The sequence below is a fragment of the Amphiprion ocellaris genome, chromosome 17, assembly GCF_022539595.1.
Source record: "Amphiprion ocellaris isolate individual 3 ecotype Okinawa chromosome 17, ASM2253959v1, whole genome shotgun sequence".
Classification (NCBI taxonomy): domain Eukaryota; kingdom Metazoa; phylum Chordata; class Actinopteri; family Pomacentridae; genus Amphiprion; species Amphiprion ocellaris.
In genome coordinates, this window is record NC_072782.1 from 10,171,916 (window position 1) to 10,195,106 (window position 23,191).

The 23,191-nt window shown below is 38.5% G+C and overlaps 1 protein-coding gene across 2 annotated transcripts in view; it reads right to left on the reverse strand.

Moving 5' to 3' along the window:
• LOC111578237 (astrotactin-2) overlaps window positions 1-23,191 on the reverse strand; it is a 398,862-nt gene that overhangs the window by 162,386 nt on the left and 213,285 nt on the right. For both annotated transcript variants that reach the window (XM_055019355.1, XM_055019354.1), the window contains exon 4: window positions 1,566-1,715. In XM_055019355.1, coding sequence (XP_054875330.1) covers window positions 1,566-1,715 — 150 coding nt within the window. The remainder of the gene's footprint in view (window positions 1-1,565; window positions 1,716-23,191) is intronic.

Sequence of the window (23,191 nt, forward strand, 5' to 3'; positions counted from 1 at the left end):
TCAGTGTGGTATTTTGCATGACATAGTAGCAGATGACAGTGATCAAAAACAAGCCAAGGGTAGGTAAACTCAGCAGAGCTACTGTCTCATTTTAATGTTAATATCTGTCTGGTCATATTTTTTTTCGAACATGTAAGATTAAATTTACTGAGAATGTTACTGGTAATGAGCTGTATTTACAGTCGGTATCACCAGTGTCACATCTCCAAAATCACACCAAGAATATTTTCCACAGGGGTGAAACTGTGCTTCCAAATGATATGTTCTAATGAAACAGAAAGCCAAACAAGTTAGTAAGCTGACAGTAATTATAATAAAAACAAATATAAACACTGTATTGCAAAGAACTGTATGAAGAGCACCCTGTTAATATGTGCAATGCCAAAGAGTATTCTTCAAATTTTCAATTTAAAGGATTTTTACAGCACATATCACTGAAATGATCCTACTTTTTATGCACTTACCTAAGTAGATAAATGCAATACTGTGCTATAGGTTAGATATAGGGACATATACATGCAAATTGAGAGCCAGAGTGATGAATGTGCAAATAGATTATGTTCACACTACAAATCATCAGTCTGACTAAAATAACATTTACTGTCTACACTGTTCCTCATTTGCATTGACCCTGGTGTCTACATCAGCTCCATGATGTAAAACAAACAGTCTACATATTAATACGTTTCACAGATATCAAACGGGATGTGAAACACAAAAGTATTTATAATTCATTTCTTTCAAGGATTTATGATTTGGAGTCATAAATACTTGAAGGCAACTGAACTAAACTAAAGCTAAAATGAACTGTGAAATATTATCAAGCACATCATCAATTCTCCTGCAGAGCCACAGGGACTCAGTGTTTAACACAGTCATCTAGAGGTCACAGAGTTTGCTTATGTTTGTCGGCATCTGTTTCTTCCTTATCATAAAAGCATGCAGGTCAAGCGAACGGGAACATGCAAACTACCCATAGATGTGAATTTATAATAGCTGACATGCTGAAGCAAATGTACTGAAAACAGAGGAAACTGGGCAGCTTAATGCAATAATAACCTACAGCACTATTCTTTGGATAATACCTGACATTGATGTAAAGAATAATGTAAATTGGTATTCCAGTGCAGTACTTTATGAAAAGTAAGTCATAACATGATTTCTAGCTGTGACATTCTAACACAAATAAAAGAAAATAATGGTTAATGACCGCTGGGATGGTGCTCAGTCAAAGAAAAGGCTTATATGAATTTACACATTACATGAAGCTGACTGAAAAATTTTCATCCGAAGGACTGCTGATGAAAATGAGGTTTTAGCTACATATCTGGCACAATGTATGCATATATTGTGCATTGCTCCTGTTAAATGAGCAATAAATAAATAGAAACATCATCAAATATCCCTGCCCAAGCCATAAAATTAGTACCAAGTCCTGAAAGGTAGAACATATTGTTCAGTGCATTTATAGTAAAATGAAGGAGAACACGCAAATATGACGAATAATCTTGTTAACAAGGTTCCGTCAACCAAACTACAAACTTTTGAATGACGTCTTGTCCTACCTCTGGTGTGGCTGGGGACCCTCCGGCGGCCTGTCGATGAGCTGTGCATGACATGCTGGTAGTGAGACATGTCTGTTGGCGTCGGAACACGGAAACCGTCCTGGAACCTCTGCATCAAATCCTCCACTGACTCTGTGTTTGGGTCAATGGCTAGGAAAAAAAAAGAGAGATGCAAAGTGAAAATGGCAGCCATGTCACAAGTCTTAAGAGTAAAAATCATTCCACAGAGACTGACAGACACTCGAGATACTGTAAAAATCCATACACAAATACAAAAAGGCAAGCATCCAAAAATAGTGTGGTTTTATCTTTTCTGTAGGGAGGATAAGAGATTGGAATGTGATATGCATCATGTGCCACTAGGCTGTCCCATTTAGACAAAGTAAAAAACAAAAAACAAAACACAGGATTGCCTTATTTCTCCAATCCATTTTTTTTTCCTGGCCTTTAAATGATTCCATCAGTTCAGTATTGCCTCATCTCTGCAGGGATTCTGCCAACGCTTCCCCTGATGACTCAGTCTCACTCTTCCTGATGAATGACTCCAAAACAACTGACTGTGGAGAAAGAAGGCAAAGTACAGACAAGGGTTTGCTTCCTTTTCCTTACAGATTGACTTTACGAAGGCAAGGACAGGGAATTGACCTGTTCTGCCTCATTTATGCCAGTATAAAGACTAATCAGGAGCACAGAGAATATTCTCCCCTTATTGTGTCTGACACACGCAGAGCTATCTGATAAAGATAATGATATTCCAATATGTGTATGTACCCTAATGTAGCCTATCTCTCCTCCACGTTAACACGTATTACTTTATGTGATATGGCTTCCAATCAGACCTCCAATCTGTGCAAGAAGAAATGATTTGTCTGTAGTTAATAGTGGGGCTGCACAATTAATTGAATATTAATCACAATTATGGCTTCCTGCAATTAAATGAACATGATCGACTGCCATACTGACCTTTAAAATCACCTGGTTTCAACTTTGGTAAATCTTACATTAAATCGCCTTCTTTCATCCTTTGCGCAGTAATGTTTAGTCACACAACTGTAAGATGCATGCACTACAGTAACTAAGTAGGGAGACTAGAGGCTTCCTTTTGCACAGCCACCTAGCTAGCAGCTAGCATAGCCTGCTTGTCAGTAATTCATGATGCTCTGGTAAATTGTCGTATCTACAGATAAGCAGATGTTTAGCATGTGAGACAGTTTGGGTACAATTTTATTGTTATTTTGTATCTAAAAGATGCACTAAATTCATGTGGAGAACCTTATTTTGATGCATTGGTAATCAGCATGAAAGTAGCACAACTTGGAAGCTCTCTGTTCTTCAAAAATCACAAAAAGTAAAATAAAAAAAATCTCCTGCTGTGATCAAAACAAACCTGATTGTCATTTTGGCCACAATAGTGCAGCCCTAGTCTGCTTTCAACAGCATCATATCCTCCAGAGGTGTGCACTAAAAGTTCAGCATTGGACAACTATGGCTCAAAACAAGCAGCCACATGAAAAACTGCGAAAACAGCTCCTGTCTCCAAACTTACAGGAATATAGCCATCTCAAAACAACGGGGGCCATTCATCCCCCGAACCACCAGTACCCCCACCTATCATCATCATCTTTTGATCTGTCAGTCTGGCTCTGAGGTGTACTCTATCTATGAATAATGGTGATGTGTTGCTCCCAGTGGATGCTCATCATGCATGCCAATGAGCATGCAAGAGCAGAGGAAGAGAAGGATGAGGAGGACGGGGGTGAAAGTGAAGAGGCAGAAGAAGTATTCACATCGCTTTTGATTTTATAAATGGAAACAATAAGGGAGGCATTGCAGCTCGCTTCAGAACAAATATATCATCCTGGCAATGATACATATTTGATCATATTCATTTGTGGTTAAACTCAGCTCACTCTGCCATGGCTACTGTCAGTATTTCTGCTGTAGTCGGTCGCCGCAATCTGATGCAATAGATGATGCAAAGCGACCGTGACCTCATTTGGCTGGCATATGTTGGTGTCACACACAGTTTTGCTTTTGAGAGTAGCAAAGTTTTTTGGGTTTTATTTAGAAGGATTTACAAGCTCAGAGAAAGGCAGTACTGTTGTTTGGCCCTTGAATACATCTCATAGAAAGAAACACGTCCTGGCGGTGTTTTGAGAAACCATCATGTCCCCAGACAGAGCATTGTGTGTGTCCTGGCTTTGAGCCATCGAGTCACACTGCAGACCTTCATTACGCATCAGGCATTATGCACAGCGGTCCTACCACTTTGTAACAGATACAACTTAGTTTTAGATATGGCAAATTACTATTGGGTGTTTTGTACGTGTGAAAAACAGAATCTTCCAGCATCCTCTGTGCTGTTTTTGCATCTAGCTTTGTAACTTATCCATATCTCCTGACCTCATAAGTAGCAATAATGGAGGGCTATTTTCCAAGTGCACTGGCCACAATATGCTTTAGCTCCTCTGACTGGGTGTTAGTTAAGTGAATCATCCATTTATCCTTGAAATTTTGGAAGATAGCAAAATTATAACACTGATGGAAACTGTGCAGCACACCCACTGCTATAATTAGCGGTGAACAAAACATGATATGTAAGCTCTTTGTCTATTAAAGTTTCCATCTAGATATAATATTGTATCTATTATGGTCTGTTCACGAGGATCCCAGCCAATGTCTAAGATGCCCAGAAGGCAGCTACAATTCTAAAAGGGACTCAAGCACACTCAGAGCAGTTGACCAACATGGCCTATTGAGCAAACAATTATGATACCAACTCTGTGGAATGCACAACAGTCGAAACGTAGCTCAGTATTGATGACAATAAGGTGTTGAATAAGGTTTCATACTATGCAGAATACATTTGTTCATATAAAATATTTAAGTTCACATTAACACAGGTGAAATTTAGGTATAAGATTACACCTCCATGTTTTTGAAGCACAAGGTCACAGATTACATTTAAGCTGGATAAGGTTATATTAAAGGAAACACTTTGAATATTGGTTATGCACTAAAATGTGCAATCATCCTGCACTTAACTCCCATCTGTCAATCTGGTTTACAGATAACTTAATATCTACCATCTTAAACGCATCAAATATGATTTCCTGTTACAGCTTTGGCTAATATATCTCACGGAAATTAAACTGGGACCGAATAGTTTCCTAGCAACATGATTCTAGGGAAATGGTCCATATATGATTTTTTTTCCCCCCCCTTTTGTTTTCAATGGGGAATAATAGTCTCTAGATCTCCCTGTTTAATAATGTGCATGATATAATGTTACTGGCTGAAATTAAGAAAGTAAGTACCTTTGTATTAGTGGGCCTCGTGTGAATAATTATTGGTGTTGCTGACATCCCCTTTTAACTTAAGTGGTCAGTGGCTTCGAATTCACTGAGCTGCGAAGTATCAACCACACATCAGCCCATCCTTCCTTTATACGTTGCTCAATTTAAGACACCGTTGTTCTGACTGCCTGCTGCTGCTAATAACTGCTATATTTACAAGCCTATAGCTGAAGTTATGATCAGGACCATCATATTTTTTTTCATTGCACTGTCATTCTGTACACCAGTGCAGTGTCTGACTGTAAACTTTTCCCCCATCTTATGTCCACTCCACCTAAAAGGAAGGCCCAGCATGCCTCCTGAAAAGAGAAATTGCTTTGAACAGAGCCATCATGCTAAAGCCAAGTGTATTTCCCATTACTGGCACAATAAAAGATAACAAAAATGTTTCTGTCCGAAATTACACTTTTTTTTCAGGTTCCAAAGAGGCTTTGCTGCTGAAGCCAGTACTGTTCTGTAGCTGGTGCTTCAAGCTATGATGTAAACTGAAGTACATGTACAGTACTGCAACCCTTGGGCGTGAGTGGGTTCTGCTATGTGTTGACGGAGGGCTTTCTTCCCGCTACTGCAATACAAGAACTCTTACGAATACAAAAAGAAAAAAAAAAAGAATTACCAGGATTTTCTGTCACCAGTCTGCAGTTTCCTTTCTCACTGTTTTCCTAAAATCAACCAACCCTAGCTCAGTTTTCAAACCACTGGAAGTTCCACGTGAGTGCCAAGGATGGTACACAGTGATGCAAAGAAGGCCGCTCACTTGTCATTGAACAATACACACTGTTACACACATCATTGGACATGGTCTCCGTTATTTGTAGCTCTGTTGCTTGTACTTGAAGTGTCTAAAGCCTCACTATGGTTCACTGAGAACTCTGTTAACGTAAGATTGATTAAATCGTGCAAGCAAAGAAGACAAAGGAAGGGATACAATTTAATCTTGAAGACAAATGAAAACAATTACAAGTTACCCATTTATAAGGGTTTGGCAGAGCATATATAACTCAACTGATGTTGGAGATGTTACCTAAATAAAGTTGATATAACTTACACTAACAGTACATGAGGACATGCAATGTCCAGCTGCACCAGAAAATAGCTCTAGTTATTTTTCTTAATCACAGAAAAACAAACAAAAAAACCTCCCAAAAAACGTATTTTATAAAGATAAATTAAAAAAAAAAAGTTTTTGTGCACCATGTGTGGATGTATAGATCTACTATGGAACAGTTTGGCATTAAATACCTCAAGAAGCAGAAAAGTCAAGGCTCTGACATAGGAAGCTGGGAAACATCACTTTTATACTGCATGTTTAGAATAAATAAATGTATATATGTAATAGGAATGGCCTTGGAAAACATTGTAAAGGCCACTGTGGCTGAGTCTTCTCCTTTAGAAACAGCAAGAGAGGTAAAAAAAAAAAAATCCATAGGCTTAATTTTAAACAGATAAATATGAACATTTAGCCTCTAAATATTTAACTTGTTATTTCTGTGGGTGTGTTTCAAATATAAATACACTTCCACTTAGCCCAGTATCAATACACCAGGTTAATACAATAAACTTGTATGGTGGTCTGTCTTTTTGTGGTAGCCCTGTGATGAACTGTGCTCTGCCCCTTTCAAAATGTCAGCTGGGACAAGCTCCAGCATTCTGCAACCCTTTCGTAGGCTAAAGCAGGTATTGTTCATGGATGGATGGATGGGAAGTGCATGAATCAATGTGGGTCAAATTGACTTGCAAATGCAATATTTGCAGAAATTCAGTACAGCAATCCACAACATACCAGTGTCCACATTTTACACCTGAACCTAAATGAGAAAGAGTCGAGGGTTTTTAGATGGAGAAAGAAAGGGTAGCCACTATTTCAGACAATTCAAAAGTTGAAATGGGTCAAATCAACCCATTACAAAATAGGAGAGTTAAGTGAGCTCCAATCCCTGTGGGCATTTATGCTGGGTTTAGGCTAATTTGGGTACTTGAGCCTGACAAACAAGAAAGGCTGGGCAGCTGGCACTTAAGCTTTGATCTGCCACGGCTAAGGAGAGTCTGTGACTGCATGTTTGAGGTTAACTGCCTGCATACATATTTCATGGCCTCTTGGAACTCTTTATCTCTCTTTCTTTGCTCCATTTGCAGGAAAGAATAGATACTAGGCCAAACAGGAGCGCTAAGATCCAGTCTCCTTGAAAAAAAAGTGATTTATCTCTGAAGGATATGGATGACTACATTAGTCATGAATACAAGACACAGAAATGTGTACATTTTTGCACCATCCTTTCTCCTGTATGCTCTCTTACTCTTTTGCTGTTATTCCCCATTCCTCACTTCTGTCTGAAGCAGCTACCAAGATATTTTACTCTGACATTTGTTTTTCCCTAGACCCCAAATCCACTGGCTTCTCATTTTGAGTTCAATGTCAGCTAAAGCTCTGGTGCCTTTATTTTCTCCTTTTCATCTCCCTTATCTGCCGTTACTCCCTTATCAGCACTGAGTGTGTGTTAACAGTGTCTCATAAGCAGTGGATGTCAACAGCATGCTGCCTCAGTCAACTTATTCCTGGTGGTCTCCAGGTGCCCACAATCAGATGATAACCCTACTCGATTTTCTGTTTTTGCTCAGCTGCACCATTGTGCTTGTTTATGTGTTTATGCTTGCTTTTGAGAAAGTGTGTACGTATATGCATGTTTGCTTCTGTCTATCTAAATGTTTACACGTCTTAACTCCCACCCCACTCTTACCTGCTATTTCCTGTTGATGAAGTATTTCGCTTTCACAGTTGCGTGGATATCACAACAGTTTACATAAAGTGGCTTCCAGAGGCCTGTACTATGTAGCAGGATTTGAGGATAGTAAGGTGACTTAAGGTTTTCAGGGCTACGACGGTGGTTCAGATCTTATGCTGAGCACCTAAACTGCACTAGAGTAGGTTATGTTTAAGCTAACAGATCAACGTGCATAATAACACCTCCCACTGAACAATCAATTCTCTTCCCATAGATCTTGGTGCACAGATGGTAGGAAGATCTCTGAGAAAGGCAAGGACTTGAAGCATCTATACCATTTTCTTTCCCTGATGAACATAAATATGAGAGATATACTGTAGATTATTGGCATGAGCTCCAGTGTTTCATGCTTCATTGTTTTTTCTTGTCGACCACAAGAAAAGTCTTTGAAAAGCAATATAATCCTAGAACAAAGACCGATCAAAGCACTAAACCACCAGCTTGAATTATGTATTTATATCTGTCCTTTACTACATGACCACCGAGAATTGTCAGGGTTGCAGCTGAAAGAATAAGGTTAGCAGATTTAATGCTGTGCATAAATGTAATGATAGATTTACTTGCGCTTTAATAATAGACAATGACATAGATAAGAATATTAATTTACAAATTCCAGTAGTTGACAGGTTTTTTGTTACTATTTTGCTTTCAGCTCCGATTATATTTTTGAATTCTTCAGATTTATTGAGGATTATAGTTTGTTTTCTTAGACTTGTCCATGTTTTCGAATGGTCATCTGTTGTCAAAAATGCACTTATAATTTAAGAGGATCGTAGTTAGACTGAGCTGTTCAGTTTCAGTTAGTATGACTACAGTTGTTAGGCTTATTAAAGCCAGATAATGACATATCCTGGCTATGTTGAACTTGCTTGATCGGTCCAGTATTCAGGTTTTCCATGATTTCACCAAAAGCATGACAGTGTCTATCAAAATCAGTAGGTAGTATGCTTTCACATTTTACTATTGGTTTTCGTAAGTTAAAATTAATTGACATTTAATGGTTTTTTCAAGTCCTGACAAAATCCTCTCAACACTCATAAAAGCCGAAATTATTTTCCTATCAAATGCTGACATAGCTCCAGTAAGCTTGTGGCAAGAGACCAAGAGTTTAATTGTAGAAAAAAGGGAAGGCATATAAACAAGACCAAAAATGAGGGAGGCAAAATATAGTCTGAGCTGTGATGGTAAACGTAGAAGATGACAACTAGTTCGTTTGCCAAACTGTCTTTATCAGTGCAATAACTTTAAAGTGACAACAAGTAAGATCTACAATAAGGACAGATGTGGATGGTTAGAGAGTTTATCACAATCAGTAGAGCAGACAAACATAAACCGATGTACAAACACAAGATTCTCCAGTGAATCACTAATTTGCAGAAGCAGATGTTTCTAAAAATGTATTGCTGGATATCATGGCAAAATCTGATACAGCGATTCCTGTATCTGATGAAAATGATACCTGGCACCAGGAAAAGCAACAGTTGTTCTGTCAGCAAAAATACACTGAAGGTCTAGGTACTCCAAAAAGCCAAATGAACAAGATTCGGCCAGATTCCTATAAATTGCTGATATGGGAATTGCTGTCTGTCAGAAACTGAAACCTTTGACCATGAGTCTTTGTCCATGAATAGTGCTTGACCCTTACCCCTCCTAGACTCTAGAAGATATTTCCTTTGGTGAAAGTCAGTGACATGCAGGGCAACATTTTAAGGCTCTTCATTCAAGCCCTATTCCCAAAGGCAGGTGAGGATACAGCTTGCAATGCAGCTCGGAAGATAGATTACAGTTCCCTGAATCTACACTACTGATGCTGTGACAGTGAAGTCTGAGACTCCATCCCATATCACCCCATATTCAAGTTAAACCACCTGTTTAAAGGGAAAAGTTCTTGGAATCAAAATACGTTTTTTTTTTGTTTGTTTGTTTTGTTTTTGCTTTGTTTTATTGAACTGTAATCATTCATGGTGCCCACATAACGAATCCCAAAAAAACTCCGGTGATTCCTCGACCTTATATCTAGCACTTTCAGCAAGTTCCCACTAATCTAATAGAATATCTTTTCATGTGCATGATGGATTATTTTTAATAACCTTTATCTTCCTTTTAGGCCAATATTTGATTGGTCCATTACTTTGATTTATGATCAAACACATGGAAAACTAATAGCATCTCTATTGGCCTTAGTCCAGATTGGAAAAACTGTAATCATTCTAAACAATATACCAATAAAAAGCAGTATGCTAGCAATGTCATATGAACATGTCATTAATATAGGCCAAAGCACTGTTGTGACTAGAGTAAATCTAATGTATGATATCTAGTCTATCTAATATATGTATATCACTCACTCCAAATGACTACAATTTGCATCTTTTCCTCTCAATAGATTGCAGTATTTATATAAAATATTGTATATAAAAGATAAATAATAAACTTGTTTACCTCAATTTATCAAGTTTTAGTCACAATTATTATGGCATTATTATTCTATTACTTTATTTAAAGCCATATAAAACAATGTTGCCTGCTCTTAACTGCTAATATTTAATATATACAATTTTAAATTTCCCATTATCATAATTAGCCAGACACCACTTGACTCCGCACCATTGTGTGCTCTGTTACATCTGCTGCAGACAGTGTTGCGAGTAAACAATGGAGACAGACTCAATCTACTGGACAAACCATGTGATGACACCATTTCTAAATTACTGCAAACATCTTTTTATGCACGTTTTTCAGAAAAAAAAAAGTTTTCATAGAAGCCAATATATCTCTTATAGGCCAGCATCAGCTGACAATATCGACTGATTGATCTATCAGTCCAGCTCTACAGCAAGTTAGTACAAAAACTGTCAACTTCAACCTCCTAATGTGTCTTTTAATCTGTGGTTATTACTCTTTGAGATGAAAAGAACATTTTCTCACACTCTATCCATGTCAGAGTCATAATATCACTGATGCACACAGAGAAATCATGACAAAGAAGGACAAAGCAACACTATTTTTTGTTGTTTATGAGTTCTGCTCTAATAATAATGATAAAAGTAAAAGGGCGTGTTGAGTGGTTGTTCTTGTGGTTGTTATGTAGATTAACACTGTGTCATTAGCTGTCAATCTTCACAGTGGAAAGTGACATGTTGCACAGGAAAGGTGCATCTCATCACTGACGAGATGTATAGGTGGTTGAGTGTAATAAGCATGTCCACACATCACTCATCATTACTGTAATCATTTCCCTCAACATCATCTCTGTCACTCTCAACTTCACTCTCTGGAAAATCACTCCAGCCCCATTGGAACCTTTTACTGTTCTCTTTATCTTTGTCATTATCTTCACGGGGCCTCTCTGTGGATCCCCCAGGCAAAGGGTCACCCACAAAGTCTGCACCAGACCGGTCAACCTCTGTGCTAATCTCAGCACCAACAACACATTGGTTCAGTGTGTAGTTGTGCACACACAGTGGAAGTCCTGTCTGAAGCGTCTGGTGCTTCTTTTCTCTTGGTTTCTATCAATGTCAGTGTCACTACTTCTAACGTCACTTTCTATAATACTTTGAACTTTGAATACTGCCAGAGAAAATCACGCCAGTCCCACTGGAACCTTTTACTGTCATCCTTTTCTTTATCATTGCCTTTGTGTTACTGGAAGTTACTGGATACACAGTCGAGGTTCCCCTACAGCAACTGGTTCTTTTTTCCTCTTGGATCCTATTATCCTCGCCTCCTGACTTTTGCTCACCTTGAGCACCATAATGTTGGTTTACCTCAACCTACACCTCTCTCCAAACCTCAGCATCTTTATCCTCAATGATTTCAATACACTCGCTTTCAGAATTTTCTATAACAAGGTCCTCTGTGTCAAATTCTTCCTCGTTAGGAAGCAGGTCCAGAGAAAGTCTAGATCTACAAAGAGGAACATTGGCCTTGCAGAATGGTTGTAATCATCATCAAAGTCCTGGCTGAATCTTACCTTGTTCATTACTTGCATAAACCATTTTAGTTGTTTGTTTGGAGCTAATGTGCAGCTGCCATGAATTGAACTACAACTAAATTTGAAGGTTGACCTAACAAGCTGAGAATAATTTCCAGTATTCTGATGATGTCGCAAGACAGGCATGGGATTTCTGAAAGACCACAAACACATCCTAATAACAACCTGCGTTCATCTGATTTGCTTCAAACACAACACTGCTCTTTCTGTGGTCTGCAGCCATACGCCTGCCAAGTATGAAGTGGATCAGATGTACAATTGCCAAGAAATGCGAACAACACACACACACAAATTCAGAAATTCCTGGATTTATTAGTGACATGCAAACAAATACTGTGACATTTTTCTTCATTTCAATGCCACCACTTGCACATGCATGTTTAAACAACTGGGAGTCACTTATGAACTTTTCCTATTCTTAGCTATCCCGCCTGGCAGCCAAGCATCTTTCATATTCACAGAGGCAGAAGTAGCCACAAGGGAAATGCTGGCGACATTTTTGTAGATCTTTGGACCCCACAGACCCCTGCTGTTTTAATTTTGAGAAAATCTGCCAAGGAAGAAAAGAAACTGAAAGAAATTAAATTCCAGCAGATTTCAATTTTTTTTATTACATTTCATTTTATTACTCATTTTCTCACGTCTTTTCTCTGCTTCTACCTCCAACTGGGCACACACACACACACAAAGACGCACATGTGCACACACATACACATGTGGCACCTTGCGGCATCTCTATTCCCCCTTTTTTTTCTTCTCTTCTACTTCATGGCTATAGGAGCAAATGAGTGCAGAGCAGATCAATGGCGAGGAAAAAGGATTCACCCCAGCTCTGATTCTCTGTGTGATTTATTAAATTTGCCATTGTCTCAATAGGAGCAGTCCACTGTAGCTCTCTGGGAAAGCTTTCACAGCACTGCTTCTGGAAATGTGACAGGTACATGAGAAGAGAGTAAGAGGTTAGACAGAAACAAAGAAAAAGACAAATGTGTCAGCGAAGACAAGGGATCTAGTGTCAGAGGAGACAAGGGATGCAGACATGAATGGAGAATGGCTAAAAGGAAAGGAGATAGAGACTGAGGAGTGCAAGGAACAGATGGGTAGACAATGGATGCCATTTGTGTTTAAGGGAGGAGAAAAGAGGTGATGACTGGAATTAGATGCAGATAAGAGCACAAGTAGGAGGAGCACAGGATAAAAAAGTTAAGAGCTGAATGAATGGAAAGGAGGACTGATAATGAGGAGAAAAAAGCAATCGCAGAAAAGCTAAAAGTGATTCAAATTAACATCAAAATAAACTAAGAAGGAAAGCCAATCAAATAAAATATAAAAATATAAATAAAATATTAAAAGGATGCACGAAAAAGTGTGAAATCATTTGAGTCAAACAATGTCCAAACATTTACTGGAGGTAACCTTCATGCAAGGACGAGCGAGACTACAATGGTATGGTTTCTCTTTGTCATGCCTAACTTAATGGCAAATAAATTTCTGAAATTAACAACAGTTGAAGTTTTCAAGATAATTTTACGCTATGGTCAAACACACAAAAGTGGCAGTTTGACATGAGATGGACACAACAAAATAGGAGTTTTCTCTCAGAAACCATGGGAAGAAAGGACATGGGCGACATTGCATTGCTGTGCTGTGGCAACTGGAGAGACACTAAAAAAGGAAAATATATTGAAAACTCCGGGGAACTAAAAGACAACAGGAGCAGACAGAAACTTTCCCAGCTCTGCTCAATTCTCTCTTTTGTCTGCAGGATTTGAACATTTACTGTCTCAGTGCTTGTCATTCCTCGCCACTGGGAAGCATGTAATGTCCCATCTTTAGTCAGACACTTTTCCTTTCTGCTAGCCTTTGCCTCTACTTGCATATTTTAAGGCCTCTGCCGTTTGCAGAGGAGCAAGAATAAAGTTCTATCTATAGCTTGGCTCTGCCATGGGCCAGAATAAAATATGGATGTGCCTCTCCATGCTGTGCCAGCTGAACATTGTAGGCCAAGCTCTGACCTCCAACTGCTCCAGACAGGCTGACGTGCCTGATAGATAATGACAAAAAAGCCCAGGTTATGAGATTTAGGAAAAAAATATCTTTAAATGTTTTCATCTGTTATGATGCTGCACGACAGAGTGATTCAAAAATGCTACGGGGAAATTATTCTGTGTGTAAATTTTTAAAAAGGAAAGATGTCACAGTGGCGTGCTGCCTATTCCTGGCAGGGAACACCTGGAAACACCTACTGTAAAGCCTGCAAGAAATATTCTGCACAATAGGAGCTGAAGCCTGAGCTGTAGTTGGAAATTAGAATTTGATGGTAATGGTGACTTACAAACAAAAGATTTCTTTATTATGTTGGCCTATTATAAGAAAAAAAAGCAAGAAGGTTCATGGAGTCAAGATCACAGGGAAAATCACTGCTCAGCTTCTCACTAATGTCAACTTCTCCTCATGCAAATCGGCAAAGTTTTTACAATCAACTATTACTTTTCTTTTCCCAACAATCAAGCATTCTCAGAACACTTTGTCGACCATGATTCATGTCTCTTCTCAGAAAACATGGCAGAAAAACAAGGCGGCTCTAAAACCTACCGCTGAAAGCTATACTTAATATAGCATTAGGTAAACTGGGGTCTGAATAATGCATTTTGATTAGATTACTAAGATATTCCAAGTTTATCTGTGCTGCATAGCTGCAGTATTTCAGAGGCCATTTAACAGAGTTGCGCAAATCGCCAATTCTGGTTTCGCTGGATCGTTTCAATTTGTTAGTGAGGCGACTGCATCTCTTGCCAGGTCCACCACCATCAGAAAACCCTCACAGATCATTATTATTGTGAATTGCTAAAAAATAAATAAATAAATGGAGACACAAACACATTGCTGATAGCAACCACGAGCGAGTGTGAACAGGTCCTATCAATTTAGGTGTCCTCTGAATTACCTCCTGTTTCTCTGCGACACAGGGACTGAACCAACTCAGGAGTCCTAATGCTATGAGTGACATACCTCCAATTTATTCGAGTTCCTCCTAACTGAGCCATGCTGTGTGCCTGCAGCCCCTGGAGGACCTGATAAGTCGCATAAGGGTGTAGTACCATCCATGATTGGTGGTATCACTGTCCATCTATAGAGACCCTAAATCACAATCCAGTTGTATGCAATTTCTGGGCTAAACCTACTAAGATTGCAAGCATTACCATGGGTGTATGGCTAAGGTTCATCCTACTGTTAGAGCGCATGGGATATGCAAGGGACACTGTGATAATTATCGTTTTCAAACACACTCCCAAAGGTCGTGTGGATGCTGTTAGTCTTTCTAAAACATCATTGGCACAACAGTTTTTAGGATTTCTGCTGTAAAATGGGGAGTTTGGAAGAGGGTCAGTTGTTCCTGTCTTTTGGAGATTGTATTAGAATGCAACATGAATCCAATATACTAAAGTTACCTATGACATACCATTAAATATATCATATCATATCATATCATATCATATCATATCATATCATATCATATCATATCATATCATATCATATAATATAATATAAATTTTGCAGTGTTAATCCTTCTTTCTGTTGAAGAATTTCATCTTCACTTTCATATTTACTAATTTATTACTATATTTTACCCGGTGACTGCACATTGAGACAGTGATAGGGTTTCCACACAACTATGTTTCACTTCTGACAGATTCCAGAGGCAACAATACACGTTCAGAATTATTTCTAGATCTTGCTCTAGTGTTGCTGAGAAATTTCCGCCGCATGTCGGAGCGGAAATGAAGCAGAAAAAAAATGACATTATGCAAATATAATTTCAATAGGGTGCCAATTCATCACACCCTGAGATAATTCATCACATCCAGCAACAATTCAGTTAATTTAATATGCTACAAGCAATGGTATTCTTCCTAGTATTGTATATTGACCAAAGGCAGGCTGAGGAGAAAAGGAACTGCAGTTCTGGATTCTCATCTTGAATGAGGCAAACATGGAGGAGTATTTATGAACTTGCAGAGTCATCTGAGGGTTAGTTCACTGTTTTTAGATCTGACTTCTACTTCCGTATAAAATGCTATCTTTAATGGTGTTTCTATAAAAGACCACCCTTTAGTTTCGCTTGTAAGGGCATTGATTGCTGCTCGTTCCTTCTGTTTTAGTTATAACAGAGACACTATAAAATATTTAGGGATCCGACCGTGAAGCTGTGGAGCCTATTAGTCTATTTTTGCCAGATATTAACTGCTTTCCCTCTGATTTTCTTTTCCTCTGTTTTCTTCCCTAAAGTAACTGCAATCAAACCTCCGGAAAAAAAAAAAAAAACGTCTCCGTGGACAGTCTGTATAAGCAGCAAAATAACCTTAATGAAGTGAGAGTCTTTGAAATCCAGGGAGCACAGAAACATTGAGGGGCGTATTGACCGTTACATGTGGGTGACCGATCTAAACCACATTCATGAAAGCCTCATAAAGACGGCTCATGAGTTGCATGGCATGCGGTCGATCCACATTCATTGATCTGGCGTGGCCTTGGTGCTTACAAACTCATTTCTCGAGACGCATCTTGTTTTATGTTTTTCTGTGCGGCTCTGTCAGAGGCGTCATGTTGGATCATATTACTAAGCCTTCATTTCTCAATGAGTTACTACACCTGAACTTCCTGCTAGATCGCTTTTTTTTTATTTACCTTGCCTTAGTTTTTTCTCAACTTTTCTTTACTAAATTACCTCGTCAGCAGCTGTACTGCGCGTGGAAAAGGTTTGCTCATCTTGTACTCTCTCGAAGCATCCTGACAAAATGCACTAGAGATTCAAGGAGCTATGATTGATGAATCTGACAATGGTTTTTTTCTGAAAAGGAGTGGGCAGGAAAGACTACAATTTCATAATGCACTGCTTAAAGAGAGTCCCTAAACATATAGCTTACATGCTTTATCGTGATCAGATAACAATATTTGTGCACACTTGTACATGCAATACGCTGTATAAGTGTACATTAAAATCGCATTTCTCTTCATTGACAACACACGGCTTTAGCGCTTCACTGCTCTCTGCGTGTGGGGCAAAGGGAAGAATGTGAAGTCTTTGTAATTAACTTCCATCTATTTATCACGGGGAAAGATGACAAGCCTGATTCAGTATTAATCAAAACATTACCCTGAGCTGGCTTGAGTGTGCCAAGCTGGCAGCCATTTCTCATCAATGATGTCACATTAGCGATCTGAAGCCCGACACCGGATTATTACTCTCCAGTTCTTGAGTTCAATTAAGGCTCAGTAAACACTTAATATGCTCGGTAATGACAGCCGTCCTGTGGAATCATAATGCTTTTATTTCATTTTTTTCTTGGATGACACTTAATTTCTATTGAGTGAGTAAACCTCTCATAATGAATTTTTTTTTTAATGCACAATAGAGATAGTTGCTCTTGGAAATCAAAAAATAGTCCACATTTTTGGACCAGTCTTTCCCTATAAATATGACAGCACAAAGAAAAATACCAAGAAGAGGGTAACGGGATGATTCATCCCTGCCGCGACCTTGCTCTCCCCAAGGACATAGAGGAAGTCTGAGATAAAAAAGAAAAAGGATTACCACTGACTGCTTAGATACAGTAATTACACAGGGGTTTTTTTATATTCGGAATTTAGTCAACTTCATATTATTTTCCGAATGGTTTGCTCCCCCTGTGCTTTTGTTGTAGCAAAAAAAGAAAAAAAAAAAAAAACAGGGAAAAAAGAAATAAACAGCAAGTAGATGGAGTCAGGAGAGAATTGTTCTTTTGTTCCGCTTTTAGATATAGCGGCTCCACGGGGGGGAGGAAGGAATTTTTTATTTTTTAAAAATCCACTGTGGCAACTTGGGATCTTTATCAAACTACATGTTGCTGTTTTTATCTATTCTAGCAATATTTAGTTACACGTTTACTTTCTCAAAGTTGTAAGACCTAAGTGTCGTTTCTGCAGGATTCTCAGCGGGTTATATTTGCTGCCCAGGGCTTTATCTGTGTTTACAATATAAAATAAATACCAAGTAATTGCATTCTGCAGTCTTTACAAACAACATAATTTCACTGAGAGGAATAAGAGGCACAACAGGAAAGTCTTTTGGAGTATTGAAATGATTCAGTATACTAGAAACTTTAATTTACTGGCCAAACCTCTTTATTAGCTCCAGCTGTAAGAGAGAGGAAAACACTTCTTTGCTTGTTTTTGTTTGATTTGTACAATAACCCTAGTGCCCTCAAAAGAAAAACAACATTGAATTCACGTTGGTCTTTCAGTGGGTCAGTATATACGAGTCGTTAATAAGAAAAAAAATGCAGAAAAAGGCAAAAAAAAAAGCTGACATCCAGCTCTAATTTCTACAAAGTACAGGTGTAATGTTGAACTACCAATGCTGTTCTTCACCAGACAGTAATAATATAGCTGACACTAAGACTTTTTATGAATAGTTCACATTAATTTTCACATTGCACCTTTTTGTATTTTTTTCTAAAACTATATTTCATTATAAATATCAACATGAGCATATACAAATACAGGAGGTCCTCGGTTTACGACGTCCTCCACTTACGTCGTTTCATCGGAACTGATTACGGGCTGGTCCTCGCTTTAACGTACAGCGTTTCGTTGTTGTGTCGGCACTGGTTCAGTGGAACTAGTTAGCAAACAGAGCGGATGAATATGAAGTCACAGCGAGCGGAGTGGATGAATACTGTATGTACAGTAGTCAAGCGGCGCTATAAGATGACTTTGTTTACATTTGCCGCCACATTGGATTATGCTATATTCACTAACTTCATTCTGGCTCCCAAGTGTAAGTCAGACATACAGTTTACATTTTCACCAATAATTGCCTACCGAGATATTTCAGTGTGAGCTAATGACTGTTTGTTACTGTAGTTGTACAAATACTGTACACTGATTGATATGGTGATGCACGTAACAGCTTTGTTTACATTTTCACCAGAGTTCCAACTTAGGGTGAAAATCCAATTATGTCACACCGTAGGAACAGAACTCCGATGTAAGTCGAGGACCCCCTGTGTAGCATGAATTGCATGTTGGTTGCACGTTCTTTTATACACTGTTTTCTCATCCTTCTTGAATGTAACATGTGAGCTACTGAACACTGAATTTCACCAAGGGAATGAATGAAGTATCTATCTATCTATCTATCTATCTATCTATCTATCTATCTATCTATCTATCTATCTATCTATCTATCTATCCATCTATCCATCTATCTATCCATCCATCCATCCATCCATCCATCCATCTAGAATATGTGTTCCTCATATGCATCCACTGAGTGGCAACATTCTCATCTTTCTATATATGAATCTGTGTCCTCAACATTGTGTTTATATGCAGCAAATTTGCAACAACAAATATTGGATTATGGTTTCTATCAGCTTGATGAATAAATGTAAATTCACATACTTGGTCAGTCACAAATATATTAACAATGAATGTATCAGCCATATGGTTAATAACCACATTTCCACAAAACACGAAGATTACCATCTGGTTTAATGTAGAAAAAAACAATCCAGTGACACACAACATGTTTATGTTTAATTGGAATCAAAACCTTTTTTTTCTGACCTGAAAAAACTATTTTTGTGACTCCCACTCTCTGATATCAGAGCCGTGTCCTTTTTAAGACCTCCATCCGCCCCAATCACCTCCTGGCAACTCCGCCGCACTTCATAAACGTGATGATTCATTCATACGAACCACCACACTGCCTCTGACCATAATCCAGCCAGCAATTATGTTTGCCATCTAAAGATAATTGTGAAAACTATTTGGTTATAGCCTGTATTCCAGCACTTGGTTAATGCCTTGATTAAAATTGCAAGAGACTGCAGTGACCTTCTGTCCGTAGTGCAGATAGTGAGTGAAGTTGTTGCATCGAGCTTTAAGTTGATTTAGTCCTTTCAGTTAGCACATTCAGCCAGACTATAATGTGACCTTGAATTCTGCTGTCTCTGTCACTTATAAATAAGTGAGAAACACTACTATCAGCAAAAAGGGGGGGTTGAGGGGAGCGTTATTGTCATGGATGAACTCAGGCGGCCGAATGCATTGTGCTGTGCACCTCTCCTCAGGAGAGTGTTAGATAGGACTGACGAGAGTCATTCTCAATGGAAGTTGGACGGATTTCTTGTTATTATTGTGAGGACCAGTTCAATGGCTGCAGCCCAGATGCCCTCAGCGTTGTGTTGGCAGAGCAGTGGTCTGTACCACCGAGTCCAATCATATCTGAAGGAAATGCTCAACTCTGTGGACCTGTGTTATGTTTGGGTGCGAGGAAATAATATCCTCTGAATCAAGCTATTGTGATTTTGAGCTCAGTTTCTCTGCATACACAGCGCAAATAAATCACCAGACTTGTTGGGCCACTAAAGAGGAAAAAATGCAAGGCTTAGATTAAACAATCAAGTAAATAAAACCAGTAAGTAATAAATCGTACTCAATCTATAAACTAGAAACATGTGCAGACAGGACCGAGTGAAGGGAACTATACAGAAATGCATGCTTTTATGGCTGACAGTAATGAACCAGTACAATCTCATTGCCTTTTGTCCTCCAAACACACAAACTAAGCCTGTGGCCTGCAGCCATTTCATCCTGGAGGGAGGATGTTGTTGCCCATCCAGAACGCCACATTAGCAGCATTAGTTGTCTATCACCTTCCACCATTAGCTCTGGTGCCTGCCACTGTGGCTCCACTCCACTAACAGCGAACATAAGTCACGATTCAGTCTGTGGATTCTGACAAGATAACTTAACTTTGTATCCATGGATAGTTAATAATTTATCCAACTAATTTATATAACTCATGTTGATGATAGCTCACACAGCATACACACCAAATTTCATGAAAAACAGCCTTAATGATCCGTCTTAACTTTTCCTGTGCCGCAGCCAGAGTTTGGAATATTGTTTACTCATAAGGTTTAGATCAGTGAAGAACAGTGCTGTTTGATGAAGTTGTGGCTGAGAGCACACTAAAATAAGAGAAATATGGTCCTGTTATTTGAGGGTGAATTAGAAGCTAGAAGGCATATTTTGCAGAAAGTCATTGTTTTGCAAGTTCCAAGGAAGTCACTTGTCTTGACTGTGAAGTTCAAAGCCATGTCCAGAGTCAACACAAGAAGTCTGGATGAGAGTCAAGTCAAGCTTTATGTCAGGTTTATATTTCAAGTCCTTGACAAGTCAGCACTACTCACTAAATCATTGCTTTATATATACATTTTTAAAAATGTAATGCGTATATCAAATAAGAAAAGCACAGGGAAATTTGTATTAGAATTTTCAAAGAATAATGCAAATAATAAGGGCACAATGATGCTATTTGTGCATCAGAGGTTGGGGTTAGACAGCATTTTATAAAATCAGAATCTAGCTTTGACTCCCTTGTTAAATCCATTTGTCTTTGCCTTCACCATATATGATAAAAGTTCAAAGTCATCAAATTTCAACCCGACATAAAACCAGAAAATGACATGAACACCACAAGATATGACCTGTTTATTAAATGCATATCTGATCAATTAAAAAAACACAGCTGAGACTCACTAGCTTTATTATTTTGTCCATAAGTTAAATGACCTAAATACTGGAGGTCCTTCAGTTGATCAATTTAAAATATTGATATATGACAGCTTCAAGGGTCCCAATGAATAATACAAAACCTACATGCATACATCAAAATTACACTGCAAGACTGTAAATGAAAAAAAATCATACTGCTCGTTACCTTTTATGAAAGATATGTTTTTGTTTTGCTATTATAGATGTCAGAAATGTTTCAGTTCATTAGTATTTTTCGTTGTAGACCAATATGTCTCAACTCTCTTATCTTGTACACAACCTGCTGTAACTTCCAATTTAATGACCTACCAACGCCCAAATTAGTCACATTAATCACTAATCACAGACAAATGCTTGTGGTTGCAACATGGATATTACACAAAAGCAAGCAACACTCTACCGTTTAGGAGTTGAACACAGATGAGGCATCTCCAACATTGTTGTGGGAGTTAATCAGCTCAAGCAGCTCTGATTTTGGATAAATGGAAGACTTTAACAGCATTCATCGACTTTCAAAGTCATGGCACCCTTTTCCTTTTCTCTCACCTTTACCAAAGCTGCTAAATGGCAACATCATCCTGAAGTACTTGTATTATCTTCTGTCTTTCTGAGACATTGCTTGTGTGTTTATATGAGTAGGATTGAGGCATTAGAGGGAAGTAACTATATTATACAATTTGACTTAAATGGCTTCATTTTTGGCTTTTAAATGATCAGTTTCACAACAAGCACAAAAACAAACCCTCCAAAATCACTACTACCGAGACCAGACGCCAAATAAACACACCTGTGTCTTATTGTATGAGGAATGAGGCATTGCGACAGAGTGACACACCCTGCAACAAAATTGTAAATGACAACATTTCCCTTTATCCAGCATATAGCGACTCATAAAACGTCATATTAGACATCTTGGGTGGCAAGATATTTTTTTAGCTAAAGCACAATATGAATAAAATATAATTTAATGTCATTATTCTTGAAAGTTTTTCTTGTTCGAAGAAGTAGGACAGTAAAATACTAGTCGCAGGACCTCTTGAGACTTAGTTACATAACAGCGTCTGAATTAAGCAAATGGCACATATGAGTCGTCCTTCTAACAACGAAGGCTGCAAATGTACTTTAAGAGTTGCTTTCTTCTGTACAGCGCGAAGTGAGAAGGAGAGGTCTGTGTGATGGGTTAAGGTTAGGTGGTCTGATACTGATAACTGGTCCCTGAGCGCTCGTCACAGAACAAGATTGTCAGCATGCTGCCAAGGTTTTTCTCAGATGATTTACACTGTCCATGCCACCCAACACATTCTCAAAGCGCTGGGAAATCTTGCTGAATAATCAAAGTGACAGCCCTCATTTGTTTCGTTGTCTGTGTAACAAAAGCTAATGCCGTGGCCAACCCTGCGAGCCATAGTCAAACTCCCTGAGGAAAATACTATTGAGTGCAGCTGAATGGGATAACCTGTCAGAGAGGACAGATAGCAGGAGGCCTGGTATTTAGACACTTTTGGGATTCCAGGAGGCATAGAACAGGTGGGACAGGAGTTAATCGCTCCTGTATTCAAATGTCGCTGCAGAATACACAATATAGATGGGAAGTCTGAGACATCACATTAAATCATTTGTGTGCTATCTTGGGAGAAATGTTCATGACGTAAATAGAGACATTTGTGAAGAACTGTATTTGGATAAAGAAAGAAATGACATCTTTCCATTTTATACAGCAAACGTTTTGGTGGAAATCCACAAATTGGAACTCACATTGTTTATATTGCATTGAATTTGCCCCCAAAAGTTGTGAGGATACCCCCAAACCTAACCTACCCCATGTATGTATTTGTAACCACCATTCAACTCAGTACTAGAATAATGTCGGGAGACTTTTTATTTTTT